Below are 18,340 nucleotides of genomic sequence, written 5' to 3' on the forward strand. Positions count from 1 at the left end.
TTTTATTATCATAACTGGCAATGTTTGAGCTATAAGAGAATGCCCCTATATAATTACATAATACGTCTATCTGTCTTGTATGCTTTGTATTGTATCGTAGCTTTTCAAACACGTTTAACATTGCCTTTACGAGTTCCATTTATCTATTTTGGAAGTAACGTTGTTTTGTAAAATATTTCCCGATATTTAATTAGTATGTTATAAGAACAAGCCGATTCTTGGCATACATATATATTCTTTTGTTATTTTTAATCCCTTCAAAATAGGACTAAATAAAGAAATATTATAGAGAAAATAATAGTCTGACAAATAAGGATAACCCCAGTGAACTCTTGTTTTGTAGACTGTCCAAGGCGGTAACTCCAAAGGTTTATTAATAAAATATATATTGATGCATATAAAGTATGTTTTGTTGCTTGTTTTTAACACCGTGGTCCGTCATTTAAGTGTATGTTAGGCCTGCTAGAGCAATCGTAACAACTCGGCCATCTCCGGCAAGCTTCGTCAATTCTGTTTGATACTGGCCGAGGTGTTCCGATTGCGGCTAGAGCTTGTGCCAATCGGAACACCTCGGCCAGTATCAAACAAAATTTACGAAGCTTGCCGGAGATGGCCGAGTTGTTACGATTGTACGTCTAAGCAGAGTTGTCGTTGTTTGACTACTGTGCTTATCCCGGTAGTTTTCACCGAATCATTATTATATCTTATTTAAATAAAAAGGGCTACATTGGAATCGTAGTTCTCCCGGATTATCGTCTGATTCGGATCGTAATTTTACATGAATATATTCTATTAAGATAATATTTCATCTTAGATTTAAGAACTTTTATTCATGTTTATTTCACCGAGACATTTTTAATTGTTTTACATTTTTTCATTAACTTTAAAGTGACACTTTTATTCAAAATCAATACATACACATGTATAACAAACACCAAATTTGAGTGATACACTTTAACTACTTACTAAATAATGCACTTATGGAAAATATTAGTTTCTGATAACAAGATTGTAACGTGTATTTAATAGCAGAAAGCGCAAAAATATTAAATGATTGGTGAATGCTAAAAGATTTATTGTAGTCTACTATAGTCTCATAAGGTAGACATACCGTATTTTATGCGTATTTCTTTCAAGTTCAACTCGGTATCCTTCATAAGAACCATTGTTTTCGACATTTATTCCTTTTTTTAAATACTTTTTTAAAACAATATATTTAATTGTGGTAAATCTCATCTGGGAGTAAGGGTGCATCTTTAATCTTAAAAAAATAGATTTGTATGGATAAAAGGAGTATATACGTGTACACACTTATATAGGAGGATACGCTGAGAGAAAAGTCGTTTCAGTAAACTATGGAATCCTGTAATCCTTGGGACATTATGATCTCGTACCTTGCTCCTTGAAATAGCTGAATAACGAAAGAGGGACGTTCAATTTACGTAGTAAACCTATCAGTTTCCTCCTCAAAATCCACTTAAAAATGCGAGATTTCATCTAAACTTCCGCATATACATATTGTTTGTGGTCACCAAGCCGGACAAGTGGGTTTTCTCCGGGTTCTCCGGTTTCCCCCACAACACAAGACCACACTCTCGCGTAAAATCGGGCCAACGAGAGTGATTAATATAATGTTGTAATAACACAATCGTTGTAAAATAAATATGTTTAAACTTTATACATTGATATATCAAAAGAATCATATTAATGCATCGAAAAAATGCGCGAAAGTTTTAATGAAATCTGGCATGTGTGTATTCCTCGATTTTGAGATAAAACGGATACAGGTATGTTTACTGTATAAATTGAATAAAAAATGGATGCGAAGAAGTGTCAAAGAAATCTCGCGATGTTTTATTCTTCAACAATTTCAAGGAGCGAGGAACGAGAAAGCCACATCCTTGACAGGATTCCATAGAACACTATTATAAATGAACTGCTCGAAGAAACAAAGAAACAAAATACTTTTTACCACAGCAAATTTAAATATTTTATAATAGTACATATGTTATAAGATACAGTACACGCGATACATATTTTTAATGAAATACAAGCAGTGTCACACTTTCGAATATTTTCTTTTTACAAGTCATGTCCGACCTACGGCAAGATTTGGTAAGCTGATTGTTTATAATATGATAATTACAAATGTCTTATGATTACTTTATAACTTACACAAATGCTACATTCAAGAAGAAAAATATATTACCATGGAATTGCGAAAACTTTGATTGTGTTTCTCTCTACGTCAATTAATGTCATATTGTACTGTGTAACCAATAGTCTGTCAGAGCCGGGAACCAAAACAAGTTTGTGCGGGTTCGACACGCCGTCAGCGATGACGTCACCAAGTATCTCGCCGTCCGTGTTTATCGCGATAACGTTGTGAGACTTGTTTCCGGCAACGAACAGTCGGTTTCCATGGAGTGTGATCCCTTTGGGCATTTTTAGACCATCATATCGTACTTCCCAGAGTTTTTCCCCTTGAGTGGTCAGAGCGATGACCGTCTTCTTGTATCTGTCCGTAACGTACATGCAACCCGCGGTTCGGTCAAGGACAATGTACTCGGGGAAGAAAAAGAGGTTATGACCTACATTGTCCTTGCTGATGACCTTCAACTCCCGTCCGTCACGTGACATCAGCTTGACGCTGGGTGGAGAGTCGTAGCAACACACAGCGAGCATGTAGTTGGAGTATGAGATTCCCCAACATTTCGCGCCGGTCTGGATAGCCGCCAGGATAGGAATATCCGTCTCCCGTATTTGCAATAGTAAGAACCGTTTTTCACGCGGCAGGGTGACGGCGATTTCGCTCTGTGAGATGGCTGCGATATCGAACGGGCGGGCCGACAAGACGCGCTCACCAAGCCATCGATATTCCCGGTCGTACAGTTTTATCTTCCGGTGAACCTGATCAGCGAGGACGATACGGCCGTCTGGAAGCACTTCCGCTCCGGTTATACAACAGTTATCGCGATCTTGGGCAGTCCGTACTTTAAAATATGCCTCCAAACGACCCTGGGGAATACCGCTGCTTTTTTGGTGAACTGGAACTGGCGTGATGGACGGGGAAGGCGGGAACAGCTTTAAATCAGTATCCACTGGCTCCCGTTTCTTTCGCTGCGTCTTCTTAGTAGGGATACTATAATTATGTGAGTCTTCGAGGGATTCTACGATCTGTTCATCCGGTATGATGATTGTGTCGGCGCGGACTGTGTACGGGGGAGGTATCTGTATAGACGTATGCGACAGGGAAAACTTCCCCATCTCTTTCAGCGTACCTAGGAACATCTGAAGACTCTTATCCGTTGAGAAGGCTAGAACAACGTCACGGAGATGCTTGGAGACCTCTTTCAGGCTTTTCTCGCAGAAATTCGCCTCGCGTTTGGCCTTGTTGTAAGTTATAAGAACGTCCGCGTCGGTTCCATGCGTCATGGAGTTCTCGAGAACAGCCGTGGCGTTCTTGGTGGTGTTTACGATGTCCTGCGTACGCTCCGCCTCCCGCTGGAAGTGGCTCATCTCGCCCTTCTTTAGCTCTTCCAGTTGAACCAGAGCACGCTCCTCCTGGGCTGTAGTGAAAAATTAATCAAAGGACTGAATGTCGGAAGATATAATTATAGTAAATTAACCGGGCCTTGTTGACCGCAGCCCTCCATATATAGCTGAGTATATATATTCGTATAAGGTTTTTCATGCAGTTATGTCAAGTCATTAGAGATACAATGTAGTTCTATGTTTTGATATAATCGGAAATATTGAAAATTGAGGGATTATTAATTCTCTTTTTTTAATTTTTTTAACTACTTACTACAACGGATAATTTATAATGGCCTAAAAGTTACAGAAATAATCAAAATTGCCAGGTAAATAATGGCAGCTATGTAGAATAAAAAAAACTAGTATCCCGAATAGCCTCACAGCTGCAGTTTATCGCACAGCTAGGCTCGGTGAAATGAACAAAAGTTATTTCCGTAAAAGGCGCAGATTACTTATTATTTGATAATGATTTGAAAGGTTTTATGAATATTTTAGGTATCATACACAATTTAATATGGTAAGCAAGTTTCCAGAATATTGCGGCTGAAATTCGATCCATTTACATCGTACAACATGACTTTTTAGACAATGTTTTGAAATCAAAAAGAAAACATCCCCAAAATAGTTTTAATCGTTCAGTAACAAATACACCACGCCTATTGTAATTGACTTACCAGTAAGAATATCATTTATCTGTTGTCTGATACTGGAAATCTGATTCTTAACGTTGCTTGAAGCGTCATCAAGCGTCTGTATGACGTGCTTCCGGTTGTCCAGGATCCGGGTCCCCCAGCTGGTCTGATGCTGCAGCTTCTCTGAGACGCCCTTCGCCTCCTCCCGCTGCTTGGCCGCCGCTTCCGTTGCACTCATAATGCTCGTGCACACGCGATGGAAGCCCGTGGCGCACGTTGAACAAATCACCTGTTTTGAACAATAAAATGATGGTTTCATTAATGGTTATATTTGTTCCACGTTTTGTAGGATTCGATTAGATATTTTGTTTACACTGACTTCTTTTCCCAGCGTACAAGCAAGGACAAGCGAGTACGCTACCTCGTTCGTTTCCTCATTTTGTCAAGGGTCATAACCCATTTTAAAGTGAGGGACATATGTCTAGTTACGCAGGGTTCTAGTGGATAGGCCAAAGAGAGTTCTTTGTTTCAAATACCATCTCAGAAAATAGGGTATGTAGGTAGGCATAACCTTTTTGAGAACCGGGATTCTGTGCCAAACCGACCTATATCAGGGTAAATCACTATTAAACAAAGCTTTAATTATAAAATGGTCAAATTTTAAAATGTGCACAATCAAATACATTCGTTTATTTAGAAAAATCCACATATCGCTTAAAACGCAAAAAAATGGTGTAGGGTCGGGAGGAAAAGATAGGGTCGGTCGGGTTAGTTGAAACATAGAATTATTTTTTAACGCTTAAAGTGTCCGCCTCTGACAGAAGAGGTTGAGGGTTCGTTACCCACCATGGAGTACGTTCTCATGGCCTTTCAAATAAGGATATCGTACTTAATTTCTGCCCAAGAAACGGACTTGAGAATTATATCATATATATTAATAAATTAGTATTAACTACCACGTTTACATATTCTTCTGTATCTTCAACGGTTAAAACAAAACGGTCAATGTTAACAAAAGTTGCACGCCGCTGCAGCTTGCAGCGACAACAATGACCCAAAGTTGACCCACTTGGCCATTTTTTCTGAAAAACATACAAATTAAAAGTGAAACCTGAGCGTGGTCCTCGCAGTAAAAGTCTAGAAATTTCCCCTCATGTTCTTGACATGGCGTCCTTAACAATGTGCTCTTGATCGGTTTCAGCTTGATGCTTGCAATGTCCACCAGAATGTGCGTCCTCGAGATCTAGAGTGGGGAATCATTCAAAATAAACACTGCATGTTTTTATGTGTCATTCGTATTTAAAACAACAGATACACATGTATAACAAACATACATTTTGAGTGATAAACCTTTAACTACTTACTAAATAATGCATTTATGAAGGAAAAAATAACAAGATTGTAACCATGTATTTTATGGCTGAAAACACACAAATATTAAATGATTAGTGAGTGCTAAAAGATTTTCTATGATCTACTATCGTCTCATAAGGTTGATGTACAATGTCCCGTCTTTTCTGCACTTTTTTAAAATTATGCACGGTGTCCTTAGTAAGAACCATTGTTTTCGATATCTTTAATCCTTTTCGGTAAATCAAAGAATTTGTATTAATTGTGGTAAATCTTATTTATGAGTAAGATTGCATCTTTAAAAAACATCTATTTTCATAAAAAAAAGTCTACACGCGCTTTGGTAATATAAAAAAGATCATTTACGTCCAAATTAAGTTTAAAAAATACAAACTTCAATAACTTTATCTATAATTGATAAAATATACTAGTGATCGGCAGAAAATACATGAGGTCACATGACATCAACGTTTAACATTATCAGAACAGAACAGAACAGAACAGAACAGAACAGAACAAAACAGACAGTTTATTCGACTTATACAAGAGTACATCATCGTAATACATATAGTTATATATATAAACATGTCACGTATCTAAACTTACAAACATAATATTATAAAATATAATGTAATGAAGGCAAAAAGATTATGTAAATTGAATACAAAATAATTATTATGTAAACTTTGGCAGTGAGGGAAAGTTTCATAAGTACTATATTAAGTTAAATTATTTTGCGTATGACAAATGCTTCTATAATATATTTACAAACATTCATAACTTCCTTTTTATCACACCAATAATTGATGGAATTTGAATACAGATGGATTAACATAGTAGAATCGTTTTATATAAGTTTGACGTAACTGACAATAACATGGACAAATACATACATATAATATTTGATATTTATCCTCTATGTCCCTACTATTACAACATAAACAACATTATCACCAATGGAAACTAATAGCTTATTGGTTGATCAGATACCTTAAGACTGTTATGCTGGTTCTGACAATCTTCGCACATGGCCTCCCCACAGTTCTCACACCACGTGGTCGCCAGGGTCTTCTCCCCGCGACGGTCACATGGGTCACACTTCCGTCCGTCAGTGCGCAGGCGCACAGCCTCGATCAGACCTATATTGGAACAATCCGTTGTAATACTCTTTACAGGGTCATTGTATATTTTATGAAAAATTAAACAATTGTGACAAAACAAGAATGATTTTATGTCCGGGTTTATAATGATTTTATATCATGCCAGCCGCAACGCTATGGACTAAACACACCGTTAATTCATCACCTTGAGCGCTTTGATTTGTTAGTGTTGTACTTGGTAGTAAAAAATAAAAATACATTAAGTTAATATAAATAGGTACCTATTTTCTGTAAGCCATAATGTAAAAGAGACCCATAAAACACTTGATTTGTTTTCTGTTAGATTAATCTGTGTAACGTTCAAAATAGTAGAAACATGAACTCGGAATCCTAAGTAGCAATTCACCACGAACTCATATTGCCCAGAGGCGTACCTAGGCATACTTCAGTACGCCCGGGCATACAAACGAATTTAAGTTTCATCGAAAATGCAAATGGTTAAAACTCGAAATCAAAAGTTATTTAAGAAGTCTAAGGGTGTGTTTACTATTTATACATAATAATAATTATTAATTTATTATACATTCTTTATAATGGTTAAAGTTTGACTAAATGTTAGCGTACATAATACATGAAAATGGTTTCCCTAGAACTGTGTTCTTCAAAAACAAATCAGAGGACACCCTCACTTCCACCCCCAAAAAATATTGTGACCGAAGTAAAGAAAGACCTTCATTTGTCGACACCTACCGTACAACCCAAAATATCTAAGGTACGTCCCTGATTACCAATCGATGCAATAACTCGATGTCGGATTCTATATCAATATACAGTTATTGATTTATTTGGGTAGGTTGACTATAAATAGTTCCGGCTAATCTCATTCGTATCAGCATCATACCTATGATAAATTGGTTCTGAGGAAGCGACTCCGCCCAGGAGCTAGGTCCCTGCAGAACGTTGGGCGTGTCCACGAACTGGTGGCATTTTGGGCAGTCAAACCCCTTTGGAACCTGTAAGATATAATGGAATTGCGGTTGATACTAAAGAAATTTGCTTGCATCATATCTGTGAGGATCGGTTCACACTTAACACATTAAATTAGATAATGACACATAGGTAAACCATGACTTTAAGCATACATTTAACAACCAGTCACACATAGGTAAAACCAACCTTTAAAACGTTAAGTTTCCACAACCAGTTACACCATGGCATATGGGCAAACCAATCCTCAGTGACATCATGGCACATGGGCAAATCAGCCCACAGTGACACCATGGCACATAGGTAAAACCAACACTTTAAACATTACTTTTCAAAAATCAGTGACACCATGACACATGGGGAAACCAACCCTTTAAACATTCAATTTCGACAATCAGTGACACATGGGGAAACCAACCCTTTAAACATTAAATTTCGACAATCAGTGACACCATGACACATGGGGAAACCAACCCTTTAAACATTCAATTTCGACAATCAGTGACACCATGACACATGAGGAAACCAACCCTTTAAACATTCAGTTTCGACAATCAGTAGTGACACCATGACAAGTGGGCAAACTAAACATTTAAACATTCAATTTCGACAATCAGTGACACCGTGGCACATGGGTAAATTGACCCTTTAAACATTCAATTTCAACTATCAGTACCATGACACGAGGGCAAACTAGCCCTTTTAACATTCAAATTCAACAATCAGTACCATGAAACGAGGGCAAACTAGCCCTTTTAACATTCAAATTCAACAATCAGTACCATGACACGAGGGCAAACTAGCCCTTTTAACATTCAATTTCAACTATCAGTAACATGACACGAGGGCAAACTAGCCCTTTTAACATTCAATTTCAACTATCAGTAACATGACACGAGGGCAAACTAGCCCTTTTAACATTCAATTTCAACTATCAGTAACATGACACGAGGGCAAACTAGCCCTTTTAACATTCAATTTCAACTATCAGTACCATGACACGAGGGCAAACTAGCCCTTTTAACATTCAATTTCAACTATCAGTACCATGACACGAGGGCAAACTAGCCCTTTTTACATTCAATTTCAACAATCAGTGCCACAATCAGTGCCATGTCACATGGGCAAATCAATGATCGGCGATGCAGTTTTGGGATAATGTAAGGATAGCTGAATGTCTCGCGTGTTTATTGAATGTAGGTTCAATATAGTCGGCGGGGCAGTTTTGTACATACCTGAATACCTCGTGTGTTAGCTTCTATGTGATCGGCGAGACAGTTTTGGCAGAATGTATGTAGACAAGGCAAGGAGCGCGGGTCATCATATTCCTCTGTACATATGGGGCAGCATAGAAACTCCTCGCTAACGTGACCCTCGTTGTCCTCCATAGCAGGTTCCGCAAAGGAGCCGCTCAGTCGAAGGTGGGGACGGATATTGGGCGAGGCTTTGACTCTTTACGTTTTCTGGTCAGATAAGTTACAAACTTTGCTGTAAATAGTCTACGACTATACCACATTAATGTATTTTTCTCTTTTTATCATCTTAAAAAAAATCCAGATATTTGTTAATGCTTTAGACCCCCCAAAAATTAATGAAAATAAGCATGTTCTGGCATGATAAAGGGAAGTTTTAGGAGCTCCATATTATTATTATTTTCATCATTATTTTGACTTTTTCACAACACCCTTATACGACATTTGGTAAAATGGAAGGTTTATTTAGGTAAATATTATTCAGAGTATTTTTGCACTTACTTAATCAATTAAACAGGTAAAGTTCCATATATAATTCCATATTTTCGTTAATGGCGTTCTTATGGTCGTTAGGCACCAACAAGCTTACAATCTCGTTTTCAGACTTTAGACACGAGATTTCGTGCATGATTTGATTTCTATTGTTTTAAATTCACTTCTATTGTGGGAAAGCGAAGGTTCAGTTTTACTCTGTCTTAAGTTTCTGAAATATAGAATAAGCCAGGACATCGATTTAGGTAAGATTATTTTTTATGTTTGTGTTTATTTTTATTTGATTGTATTTGTAAAATGTGTTTTTTTTTTTGTATTTTGGTATTTTGCTGTTTGATAGTTCCGACTTACGAATTATTCTGGACAAACACACATTTCATCTTAGAACTAGTCTTTTATTTGCAAACTATTCAATGATTGATGAAAGTACTTAAAATTACTTGAACTTACACATTAATTTAGCACTTTAACATAGATTGATGCAACATTGTTTTTCTCTTTATGCATACTCATGTTCAACTCATTTGACTTAATAACAAAAACAAAAAAAAGCATATGATTTATGTAAAGATAAAAATATAGGCGATATTATCGCGTCCTTTATCTGTGTAATTCGTGGCCACGTAGCTATTAATTTAAAAACACCCCAAACTATTTATAAAGTTTAATATTTTTGTAGCTGTACCTTAGCCATATTATGTTTTATTTTTTGTTTTGATCATTAAATCAAGTTAAATAAGTAAATGTTAAAATCGATTTATATTATTACATACATTTATATACTAAGTTATTTACATGGTTAAATATTTTGTAAAAACATTTGAAATATGAACTTAATATTTAATAGAAACCAAAATGCATAATTAACCTTTTGTTATGAAAGTTTAACAAAAATGATACAAATGAGTGAATCGTTTTGTAAAGCTATTCCAAAAATGAAACGACATGAAACTTGATATTTGAAGTAGTTATATGATACATGTCAAATGTTAGAAAATAAAAACAATTCTTTATATCGTTTACCCTCTACATTTAAGCAATTCGGACATTCTTTAAGCGAGCTTTTTATAGATTTGTTTATTTTATTTTATTATTTTCCTGTCCGCTGTTGGTTTTTGGAGGTATCTATTTCCTCTATATTCTTATTCCATATTAACAAGTCAATTTATTAATTGTTAATAAATATTCAAACCAAGTTCTAATGACTTTATCAATCATCGAGCGATATAAAGATATATTTATTTTGACATTATTTGGATAAAAATAAACACATAATAAAGTCATGTCAATCCGACCGTATACTTGTTTACTTAACAATCTTTAAATTAAGAAAGCTTTTTGTGATATATTGAAAACAAGCAGGTGTCCATGCGCCTTACCTGGAAATTACCTTTTCAGGTCCAAGTACCTACGATATGGACCGCACACCAGGTCACGTGAGTGAGGACTTTCTCACGTGCGCTCTTTGTCATGACGAATATACGGACCCGCGTGAGTTGCCATGTCTTCACGCGTTCTGTAAGTCATGTATTTCCGATCACATGACCAAGGCCACCAAAGGCCAGAGAGCGCCAAAGTCATTCGATTGTCCCGTATGTAAGCGTTACGTCGACGCGCCAGATCCACACCAGCCCCCGACCGCTTGGTCGGACATGCTTCCGGCAAGCCATCTACTGACGAGCCTTATGGACAGCGTCCGCCTTAGAAATGACGTCAGCAAATGCGATCCTTGTTTTCGGCGGAAAGACAAAGTTATCGCGGCTAAGTGGTGTAAGGAGTGCGCTGAAGCCCTCTGTGAGCAATGCGTCTCTTTTCATCGGTCCCTGAAGTATTCGCAGAACCACACTCTGATGGATTTTGAAGAACTACGCCAGCAGCCAATTAAGAACACCCTGCCGCGCCCACCATGTCCGGATCACGAGAACACCACGCTGGGGTTCTTTTGTGAGGATCACCAAAAGGTGTGCTGTTCATCCTGCGTCACCGTGGATCACCGGAAGTGCTCCCATGTCACCACGAGCGTCGACGCCGCCGCCAAGTATCGAACCGAAGTGGACGTTTTGACTGAAAAACTACGTCATCAGAACGGATGGTCCGCTAGGATTCTCGAGAATCGACAACACAGCACGAAATTGCTCGATGACGCGGAGAGCCAGCTTAAAAGCCAGATTGTCAGTATCCGGTCACAGTTTGACGAGCTCCTACGGACCCAGGAAAAGAGAATGCTTGAGGAACTCAAGATGCTGAAATCCAAAGAGAAACAACGCCACGAGAAAGAGATCGCTAAATGCGAGGAAATGATTTGCACCACTGGTAATGCCTTGAATATTTTAAAGAACTCCACTCAGCACGGAACCGACTCTGACATTCTTATGTCCGTCAATAGCGTCAAGAAAGAAGCTAGAAACTGCGAGAAAAACCTATCCGAAATTTCCCGCCATCTTACGGATATCTTGCTGATTTTCACACCAGATCGACAACTGCAGCAGGTCCTAGGAACATTGAAGGACATCGGAAAGATCTCGTTCACCCATTCGCACGTGCATGTGCAGCCGCCGTACAACCTTAACGTCCAAAACATGACGATCGAGTCGGAACCGGAATCTGAACGCTACACCCCGGAATCTCCGACAGTCCACGAAAAGGAGAAAACCAAACGCCTAATGATCGACGAAACCCCGCGCTCCTCACGTATGTCTCAAGTCTCCCGCTCAAACTCCCGCCGCTCCAGACAGTCTCCCGTCCGTCAATCGCCAATCATCAACTCTTCCCGCCATTCTTCGAATCTAAATTCTTCCCGCCACTCTTCAAATATCAACAGTTCCCGCCAAAACTCGTCGACGAAGTTTCTCGACGACACGCCCCGATCCAAGACATCCAAACACTCTGATATATTCCATGCGACTATTGACGCCATCGAAGATGAGGGCCGCCCACGGACGAACTCCCGCCTTCTCTCCCCCATGACCCCTATAGGCCGGTCATCGGATAGGAAGGTCATCGCCAATCCCGCAGGACTAGAGTTCTTCTTCAAGGTTAGAAAATGCATAGTGTCACATTTTTATCCCAAATGAATACGGTCGAACCCCGTTGGCTCGAATTTGCTTGGCTCGAATTCCTCAATGGCTCGAACTTGATTTAGAGGACCGATTTCTTTAAACTGAAAGCTAACAATCCCGCTTGGCTCGAAGTATTTTCGCCGGTCCCTGGGAGTTCGAGCCAACGGGGTTCGACTGAAGTTTTCGGAAATTAATATGTTCTCATACAGTTTACGCTTTTCTACACATAACAAAATGTTATATATAGACTGTTTCTTATGTCAATTAATCGTCGGTTTTATATTGAAACCAATAATTATGATACAAATATTGTACATAAAACTGTTATATCATTCGTCAGGTTAATCATCATATTATAGATGTTGTATAATAGTGTATAATATGCTTAAAGCTGCACTCCCACAGATTTACCATTACAACTTTTTTTATGTTTTGTCTTGGATGTCTGCAAACCAATAATAAACGATTGCTGACAAAAGATAAGATCGCAGACTGTTATGTTTACGTCCGAAAATTAATGTTTTATGGCTTAAACCGTTACTAACATAAAACATAACTTTTTTTAACTTAAATATAAAAATCTGCGATCTATTTGTTTTCTGTCAGCAGTATAACTGGTTTCCATGGATTTATGCAAAAATTAGTTCGTTCTAAGACAAAAAATGAGTTGTCAAAACGTTCAATCTGTGAGAGTGCAGCTTTAACCATTAGAACATACCAGTGTACAGAAAAATCCACTTTTGAAACATGTTTAAACATATTAAGGCGCGCACAGCTCAGGACCGCGAGAACTGCATCCTGACAGGCGCCACTTACTTAATGGACGGCCGTATAATATTGGTCGATCAGATGCTCCGGAAGTTAAAACTCTTCGATCAGAACTACCACTGGGTCGGCGAGAAGGTGCTTCCGGCCCGTCCGTATGACGTCGCCAACGTCACTGAGAATGAGATTGCCGTCACGTTCCCCAGAGAAAAGAGGATACAAGTGTTTGCAGGTACTCAAGCCCACTTTCTGTCATGAAATTTGGAAAGTAAAACGACGGCTATGATTTCCAGTGTGTGTATACCACGTGATAAATTACGTCATATATGATACGTCGGAAAGCAACATTTTGCTTAAAATAAAGACTTAAATCAAAGATAACTTTTCTTTTACTACACCATTTTAGATAAAACAAAGGGCAGTCTATGCCGCTTAAAGAGCCCCGCCTTCGTTTTATTACCTAAGTTTGCTAAGGTGATTAGTTTCATCAAACACTTCGACCGTTTCAAAAATAATGTTTTGACAGCGCTCTGTCAGACGGCCGTATTGTGAAATGGTTTGTCGACGTGTTTTAAGAAACTCAACTCTCAATCAAACTCTGGTAAAAGACCGAAGGCGGGGCTCCGTATGCGGCATAGACTGCGCAATGTTTCATTGAAATGGTGAAGTTTTCTATGTTTAAAGTCTTCATTCGAAGCAAAATATTGCCTTCCGACGTAGCATTTATGACGCAATTTATCACGTGGTATACACACAATGATTTCGAGGATATGCGAATGATGCGATTGTAGGAAAAAAATACTTAAAAATAGATAAGAGGTTGCTTCCCTACTGTAAACATTCTAATTTATCTAATCTTCGTAACGGTCTGAATAACAATTTGTTTTATTCATTTTTGTTATAAAGTATAATACAATGAGCGTTGATGCTGTTCACGCCATCTTAAATTCTATCTGTTGTCTCTTAATTGTCTATCAATTAAATCTCGTGATTTTCCACATTGAGGCACCAAATTCAGGACAGCTTTTTTACGAATTATGGGAATAAATTCTATAACATTTTTGCAGTTCGTCAGACGGACTTTCTCCCGACATTTACCATCAACACCGGCGCCAAATGCTGGGGACTGGCTTACAACGCCACCTTCAAACGATTCGCAGTCTGCTGTTACACTCAACCCCCCTGTATAAAGATCTTCTCTCGGAGTGATGGGAGGGAAATAAAGTCACTTGCACGTGACAGAACCGGTGTTGAGCTGTTTTTCTTCCCCGACTACGTTGCTATGGACACCGCTGGTAAGTTTGAATGGCGCTAGTTTTTCAATTCCTTGATGAAATGAAATCTCTTGAATAATGTATATTTTTAGAAGTACATCCTTTGGGACATAAATTATCAGGAGGAACTTCTGTGCAAAACCTGCCCACTCACCTTTGAATTCCGTTCGTATTTTGTGTGTTACTTAATCACGTCAATGTGCATTCCCAAGTATATTTACATTAAAATAAAGAATTTAATATTGTATTTCTTCAGGGCGAAACCTGTTCGTCTCGGACAAGTACAAGAAGTCTGTGATCGGTCTGACTATGGACGGCGAAAAGCGTTGGGAGTGCAGCTACCACGGCCTCAAGAACCCCCGCGGCATTTGTGTCGTTGGGCCACGCGTGTACGTCGCCGGATGTCGCTCACACAGGTAACAGTGTGGCACAGAGAAAATGCTCTTTTTTTATTAATGATTGGTGTTATGATCGAAACTTTGTAATACAGTATTCCCTTTTTACACAGTTTTGTTGACAAAGAAGTGACTTTTCTTTACTTTGTTGCCCAATAACTTTGATAGTTAACAGCCAATAAAAAGTATACCGCGTGAAAAGTTTGATTGAAATACTTCAACTAATACTACATATAGACGCCTTGTATTTAAACCCCGACAGTGGTCTAGTGGCATTCGGAACTCCTCGGCCGTTTTTATCGAAAACAACCACGGATGTATTTGGACGGTTTATATACTCAAAATGCGGTACGTTCAAGTCCGCTGCAAGTAGATCGCATAATAACTTTATTTAGGAGTTAAACTTTATGACTTAACTCTTGGGAATCTTAATTATGTTTGCAATAATATACTTCACTGTCAATCAATTTAAACTTAGATCAATAAATACAACTCTAAAACATTACATTCCATTAATGATATAATTCAAAAAATACAAATTACTTCAACTGATGTACCGGCATTCATCCGATGTTGTTTTCGATAAAAATGGCCTAGAGTTTCCTGGTCCAGTGGTATATGTGACCCGTCCCACGTGGCTCTTTTTCCTGGCCTTCAAAATGTGACACCATTACTGGCGTCTGCCCGTGAATCGGACTAAAGGGCGGAATTCAATGCTACCTTGCTCGCGTTTGTTTCATGGACGTCAAGAGCCAGTTATTTTCTTGGCCCAATTTCTCGAAACTTCTTAAGCTTGACAGGCTTAAGTTGCTTATTTCAATTAGCGGAAATACGTACTTAAATCGATTGTGATAACCATAAAGATAATTCCTATCAAAAGTATGAAGACTCTTAAAGAAGTTACTGTTACGCAGTTATTGTAAAACAAAAATAATGAGCTTAGCTTAATCCTGTTATAAGGAGCTTTAGAAGTTTCGAGAAATTGGAGCCTGGTAATTATTTATAAACGTCTGGTTTAATCCGTCTTCTGTTGCAGCGTTGTTCTACTGTCGACAGAGGGCGAGATCGTGGGTGAGGTGATTGTGGAGGGCATCTCATTCCCCAACAAGATATGCCTGTCCCCGCACGCCGACCGCCTCCTGGTCACCCAGTTCCAGGGCACACTCATTGATATCGAGCGAAACACTGTGAAGATATTCAGGCTCGATTAGATAACCGTCGTTTGATTAAAACAAATATTTATTATGGCATTGATCAGTATTATCGGCCTGTATGTTCCTGCACATAACCGCCTCTTCGTCATTCAGTTCCAGCTAAAGCACCCTCATACCCTAATTGCCATCCAGATGAATATGGTCAAAATCTAGCCTCCTGCCTGAAACTAAACACCTCCATGATCTTGATGCAGATTAACTGACAATATATCGATTTAAAACAATTGTGCGTGTGCGTGCGTGCGTGCGTGCGTGTGTGTGTGTGTGTGTGTTTTTTATATACTATCGGTATTATAAATTTTGATATCCCCGCACGCCAGCCACTTGCTGGTCTACCAGTTTCCGGGGCACCTTCATCGTCATCGGAGAGTTTACCACTGTCATCTGAACAAGTTCATGCCTCCCGACTAGCAAGCAATGTTTGAATTTGAATGCTACTTGAACCGTATATAAAATGCAAAGTGTGCAAATTCGAGTACACAGCCGAAAAAGTGTGTCAAACACAATTGTGAATGATTGCTGAACAAAATATTTTCTTAATGAACCCTTGATATGCTTGTATATCTTATGGACACGTGCAAAACGTACTTTTTGGTACTTTTTTTTAGTTTTTCTTTGTGTTCTTCGACCGACCAAATAGTGTATCGAATGACGGCTCAACGAACATTTGTTATATTATGAATCATTTATGTAATTGTCCAAGGTCAAAGTTATGTTATGAAACAGGAAAGTCGAACTAGTATGGATTGAAGGAAAACAAACACCGTTTGAATGAAAAACGGGCATTTATTAAAATGCCATAAATATTGCTGATTTATTACAAAGGTAATTTAGAAAAGTTTTCCGAAAAACATATCTGGTCCACGAATCATTTATATGTGTATATGTTTAATGCAAACATACAGAACGTAATTGTATTTGGTGATTTTTAGAGTTTTCTTTCAAGAAATAGTTTTTATCTAACCTACTAGTTAAATATTTTGTTATTCTTGTACATGTTTGCATCATTTTGTCCTCACGATGTAATCTAAAGCTGCACTCTCACAACTTTTTTTATTTTTTGTCTTGGAACGAGCCAATTTTTGCGAAAATCCATGGAAACCAGTTATATAACATTGCTGAAAAAAATTAGATCGCAGATTTTTATATTTAAGTTAAAAAAATGATGTTGTATGCATTTTTGTCAAACCGTTGGTAACGGTTTAAGCCATAAAACATTAATTTTCGAACGAAAATATGAAAATCTACAATCTGAATTTTTGTCAGCAATAATACATCTGTGGTTTGCAGATATTTACGCAAAAGATGCTCTTTCCAAGACAAAAAAAAAAGTTGTAAAAATGGTATATCTGTGTGAGTGCAACTTTAAGTCTAATAAATATTATGTTCTGTTCTGTTCTGTTCTGTTAAATGGGAGAGTGTGCGGAAAGTGAGAGCACGTCTATAGATGATCATTGCAGTGGTGTAATGATTCTGTGGTTGTATGCCAATCTTACTTATACCAAATATGTGCATTGAATGACATGTTATAACAGTAAAGGTTATATATATACATTTAATGACACAGAGCGTATTTTTATTTGGTGACTTTTGGTGTTGTTGTTTTATACAAGAAATAGTTAGTGTCTTGCCTACTGGTAAAATGTGAGTATTTTATTTGGTGATTTCATTGATGTTTTTTCTTCAAGAAATAGTTCGTGTCTCACCTACACGTGATATAGGAAAGTGTGTGTATTATAATAGCACGTGTTTTTTTCATTGTAACTGTGATATAATTCTGTGATTTTTTTTGGTAACAAAATGTTTGTGTTCTTTTATAGACAAGTGTTGATAAAAAGATAAAAACGTATTACGTAAAATTTCAAATATTTAATCTTTCTTTTCATTAACATAATGCATATTTTATTTTAGCTATAATTGTGATGTGTAAATAAAATTATGAAATCATTTTAAGCATGGCGCTTTGGTTTTGTCTGGGCGTAGGGTTTGTTATTGGTCCCAGGTTGTATTTTATTTAACTTACCTTTTGGGGAGTTAGGAATGATAATACTAGATCTGGTTTCCATTACTTTAATGCAGTATCTTTTAATGTGTATCACACATTAAGGTGCTATATAAAGTGTTCGCTGGGGTTCTTTAGCTATGTTACCGTCTCAGTGGCCTAGTGGTTAAGGCATCCTCCTTCGGAGCGAGAGGTCGTGGGTTCGATCCAGGGCCGCGTCATACCGAAATACGTTAAAAGTTGGTACAAGTAGCTCCCTTGCCTGGCGCTCGGCATTTAA

At 37.9% G+C, this 18,340-nt stretch overlaps 2 protein-coding genes across 2 annotated transcripts; one reads left to right on the forward strand and one right to left on the reverse strand.

The window, feature by feature from the left end:
• Positions 1-848: 848 nt before the first annotated feature.
• LOC128230433 (E3 ubiquitin-protein ligase TRIM56-like) lies at positions 849-9,462 on the reverse strand. Its single transcript, XM_052942696.1, has 7 exons — positions 9,361-9,462; positions 8,842-9,069; positions 7,521-7,632; positions 6,510-6,658; positions 5,281-5,412; positions 4,212-4,458; positions 849-3,569 (listed from the first exon to the last, which is right to left on the reverse strand). Exons 2-7 carry the CDS (start codon positions 8,992-8,994, stop codon positions 2,206-2,208), a joined length of 2,157 nt encoding a protein of 718 aa, XP_052798656.1. The 5' UTR covers positions 8,995-9,069; positions 9,361-9,462; the 3' UTR covers positions 849-2,205.
• Positions 9,463-9,510: 48 nt separating this feature from the next.
• LOC128232775 (E3 ubiquitin-protein ligase TRIM33-like) lies at positions 9,511-17,997 on the forward strand. Its single transcript, XM_052946505.1, has 6 exons — positions 9,511-9,596; positions 10,750-12,386; positions 13,176-13,407; positions 14,243-14,470; positions 14,706-14,865; positions 15,881-17,997. The coding sequence occupies exons 2-6, from the start codon at positions 10,767-10,769 to the stop codon at positions 16,053-16,055; spliced, it is 2,415 nt and encodes an 804-aa protein (XP_052802465.1). The 5' UTR covers positions 9,511-9,596; positions 10,750-10,766; the 3' UTR covers positions 16,056-17,997.
• The last annotated feature ends 343 nt before the right edge of the window (positions 17,998-18,340 follow it).

The sequence above is a fragment of the Mya arenaria genome, chromosome 4, assembly GCF_026914265.1.
Source record: "Mya arenaria isolate MELC-2E11 chromosome 4, ASM2691426v1".
NCBI lineage: Eukaryota > Metazoa > Mollusca > Bivalvia > Myida > Myidae > Mya > Mya arenaria.

Excerpts from the sequence above, each read along its gene's own strand:
- LOC128232775 (XM_052946505.1), top strand. The coding sequence starts at position 10,767 with ATGGACCGCACACCAGGTCACGTGAGTGAGGACTTTCTCACGTGCGCT. Across the intron at positions 12,387-13,175 it reads GACTAGAGTTCTTCTTCAAG|GCGCGCACAGCTCAGGACCG; the intron begins GTTAGAAAATGC and ends AAACATATTAAG. Across the intron at positions 14,471-14,705 it reads CGTTGCTATGGACACCGCTG|GGCGAAACCTGTTCGTCTCG; the intron begins GTAAGTTTGAAT and ends GTATTTCTTCAG.
- LOC128230433 (XM_052942696.1), bottom strand. The coding sequence starts at position 8,994 with ATGGAGGACAACGAGGGTCACGTTAGCGAGGAGTTTCTATGCTGCCCC. Across the intron at positions 6,659-7,520 it reads TCAGAACCAATTTATCATAG|GTCTGATCGAGGCTGTGCGC; the intron begins GTATGATGCTGA and ends GTTCCAATATAG. Across the intron at positions 3,570-4,211 it reads GATAAATGATATTCTTACTG|CCCAGGAGGAGCGTGCTCTG; the intron begins GTAAGTCAATTA and ends TTTTCACTACAG.